General features: G+C 51.8%; 1 protein-coding gene across 1 annotated transcript; it reads right to left on the bottom strand.

Annotated features, from left to right (window-relative positions):
* Positions 1-289: 289 nt before the first annotated feature.
* KCNJ11 (potassium inwardly rectifying channel subfamily J member 11) lies at positions 290-3,198 on the bottom strand. Its single transcript, XM_085648069.1, has one exon. It carries the CDS (start codon positions 2,354-2,356, stop codon positions 1,184-1,186), a length of 1,173 nt encoding a protein of 390 aa, XP_085504195.1. The 5' UTR covers positions 2,357-3,198; the 3' UTR covers positions 290-1,183.
* Positions 3,199-3,618: the final 420 nt, after the last annotated feature.

Genomic DNA, 3,618 nt, shown 5'->3' with positions numbered 1-3,618 from the left:
TGCACCCGAACCTCTCCTAGCGACGCTCTGAAAGTTTATACCATCGATATAAGGCAGCTGGGCGATATCTATACATATTTAAGGGGCTTGTAAATCTGCCCCTTAGTTTCTTTTAATCACTAATCTCGCGTGGGAACTGTGCACCCGCAGCAGGAGCTTCAATAAGTTTCCAGCTTTTTGAGAGAAGATGAGTTCTGTCCACATAAAGGCGCGTTTTTCGCCTACACACGTGCAGATATTCTCCTCGATGCATTTGCCCTCATGTGAAAATAACACAATCACTCAAAGCACCATTCTTCATTTTATTTCAAAATAGTAGAAAGGTTTAGAAAGTGTGCATTCCGGACATTACCCGGTATGCATGACACTCGTTCGACAGTCCGGCAAGTGCTCCTTCTTTTAAGACATAAGGTTAAAGTTCACTAACAGAGGCAGCGGGCATTGCTGCTCAGCCTGTCCTGTCTAAAGGTGACTGCAGAAGCGCTTCGAAGGCGTGTGCCTACATTGCAACTTGCCAGCCACAACTCCATCATAAAGAGACTTAGACAGGGCGCTACAAACAATACATTAAACACCCCGAACCTCTTTTCAACATATGTAAAATGCAACAAAATGGCATAAACTAAAGAGAACCACAGTGCCCAGCCTCCCTCCCATGGTCAGATATGAACGTGAAAATGTATCAACTCCAAACCTGGACACGGTTGAAGCACTCATGCACATAAACAGCTAGCATACAGTAAAATATGGAAAGTGTACCTCCTTGTCATTCCAGCTGACCAGTTGCAGCTAAGTCTTACTGAATTCAGTTGCATAGTTTTTTTCAGCACTTGATTTTATATGCCCTTCAAACAATACTAATAACATTCGATGGGTTAACTAAACATACAATGTGAACCAATAAACGCCAGTAGACACCAAGGAACAGTTCTAAGATGCAACTGAGATGAACTGGAGTGTCCCCCATAGCACTTCAGTAAATGTCCTAACAACCATATGCCAGTAACTGGACCCAGTCTAAACCATTTGAAACTCGCCAACTGGAATTTCCACCTGGGATATCCACACAAACCCTTTTAAGATTGTGGTGATGCAATGTTCCTAAACATAATACTGCATGTATAACATATGCCACCTGGAGGGCCACTGCGCTGAAGGAGCTAGCCCTGGCAGTGCCCGGGTGTCAGGAGGGCTCATCAAACAGGGTGAACTTTGGCTTGAACTTGCCAGGCACGTTCCTCCTCTTCACAGTGTTCCTTGGTGAGAAGAAGACATTCCCCAGGGTGCCCGCGTTCTCGTCCAGCTGCCTAGCGGTGCAGTTGGGTGTGGGCACTCTGACAGTGTTCCCAAACTTGGAGTAGTCCACTGAGTAGCTGCCGTCTTCCTCAGCCACAATGGGCACAAAGCGCTGGCCCCAGAGGATCTCATCGGCCAGATAGGAGGTACGTGCCTGGGTGGTGATGCCAGTGGTCTCTACCACCCCTTCCAGGATGACAATCACTTCCAGGTCCTCCTGGTGGGTGAGGCAGGTTGGGGAGAGATCGTAGAGGGGGCTGTTCCTGTCGATGTTGTGGCAGATGATAAGGGGCGATACCAGAAAGATGCCGTTGGTGCCCACTGGGTTCTCGGTCTGGATGTCGATCTGGTTCAGAGGCACCACCTCACCCTCAGCACTGGAGGTCTTGCGCACCACTTGCATACGGATGGTGGCGCTGATGATCATGCTCTTGCGCAGGTCGCCCACGCGGAACATGAAACAGAGCTTGCTGTTGCGAAGTGCCACCACGGCGTGTTTGCTGAAGATGAGAGTCTCAGCACGCCGATGGGCCTGCGCCGTCTTCATGAAGATGCAGCCCATCATGATGGCGTTGATGACCAAGCCCACAATATTCTGCACAATCAACACCAGGATGGCGACGGGGCATTCCTCAGTGATCATACGTCCACCAAAGCCGATTGTCACTTGCACCTCGATGGAGAAGAGGAAGGCAGAGGTGAAGGAGTGGATGCTAGTCACACAGGGCACAAAGCCCTCCTCTTGATTGTCCAGATCGCCATGGCCAAAGGCCAGCAACCACCAGATCATAGCAAATAAGAGCCAGGTGCAGAGGAAGGACATGGTGAAGATGAAGAGTGTATAGTGCCACTTGAGGTCCACCACCGTGGTGAAGACGTCCATGAGGAAGCGCCCCTGCTCGCGGATGTTCTTGTGCGCCACATTGCAAGCGCCATTCTTGGCCACAAAGCGGGCGCGCCGCTCCTTGGCCTGGTAGCGGTGGTCTGAGATGTCCTCGGCCAAGCGGGTGGTCAGCACATACTCCTCCGGGATGATACCCTTCCTGGACAGCATAGCCATCCCATACTAAAGTTCTGCAGAACAAAAGGTCCTGAGTAGTGCAATTTTGCGGGACACAAGAAGGGGGCAGTGTTGCTCGACAATGGATTAGGGCAGAGGGCACTGAGGTAGTATACAGGAAGAGGTAGGTGGCAGCAGAGAGCAGTAGCAGAAAATGGTTGTGCTGTGTAGCAAGTCAAGAAGCAGGTCAGAGCTCGGAGGAAAGCGCAGGATTTTAGTTAAACACAGAACTCCGAAGCAGGGTAGAGGGAGGGCTCTCCTGCTGCTGGAGGTCACGGCTCTGTGTGGGACGGAAGGAACACGGAGAGGGCGGCAGGGCTTCCTGGCAGCCGGAACAGGAGCTCACAGGCAAGAAAGAGGCAGGACCCAGGGACTGGCGACAAGGCTTGGCGTATGGAAAGGTTCCGGAAAGGTCCCTGAGGCAGGCGGAGGTTCCCCGAAGCCGGCGGCACGGCCTCTGGACATCAGCAAGGCACGGTTCCGGGCCAAGCAGAACAGCAGGCAGCGGTGGGTCTCTGGTCCTGCCCCACTCGAGTGCCCCCTGCCCGGGAGCCAGACGGCTATCCGCGTAAGTGAAGAACAGCGGCAGCTGCAGTGGGGGAAGGAGAGGGCGCATCCAGCCAGCTCAGCACCTCAGACACACGAAGCGCAGAAGACCAGAAGTTACCACCGCGCGACGGGAGGTGGAATTAAATCCTGAATAGAAGGACCGTTCATGTTTTATCCCAAAGCCAATATCCGAGATGGCGGTGTTGCTTGGACGTCAGGACAGGTGCAGAGAGAATAAAGAACAAGGACCAAGCTCGCGATGCAGCGTTCCCCTGTTCTGTTAGTGTGCACTGGATCCACACGAGGGAGCTCCGAGCCTAGATATAAAAAATGACAGCATCTTCTAGACAGTTCAGAGAGGACAAATGTTTCAACCATAAGCGCAGACTGAGCGCAGCCACCTCCAGTCCTGCTGCTGGCTGCATCCGTTCATGAGTGGCCCAGTACAGAGACACTCCGGGGCAGATTTACAAGCCCCTTGCGCCCCTTTAGATTTTACTGGCACAATCCCTGACTCGTAGATAGTTCCCATTTTATACATTTAGCAAAGGACTAAGGGGCATATTTACAAGCAGGCGATAACAATTATCGCAGCTTTTGCGGCTGTTTTCGGCCGAAAAGCGTTGATAATTTTATCGCCTAATTAGCAAGGCCACGCTAACGCGTGAAACCTTGCTTTAGCGTCAGGATTCCTAACGCCCAGCTTTGCATCT

The sequence above is a fragment of the Triturus cristatus genome, chromosome 3_2 (genome assembly GCF_964204655.1).
Source record: "Triturus cristatus chromosome 3_2, aTriCri1.1, whole genome shotgun sequence".
NCBI lineage: Eukaryota > Metazoa > Chordata > Amphibia > Caudata > Salamandridae > Triturus > Triturus cristatus.
The sequence above is the reverse complement of the archived record's forward strand: the minus strand, read 5'-3'. Positions and strand labels throughout refer to the sequence as shown.

What these genes read in the sequence shown, in the direction of transcription:
- KCNJ11 (XM_085648069.1), bottom strand. Translation starts at nt 2,356, where the DNA reads ATGGCTATGCTGTCCAGGAAGGGTATCATCCCGGAGGAGTATGTGCTG.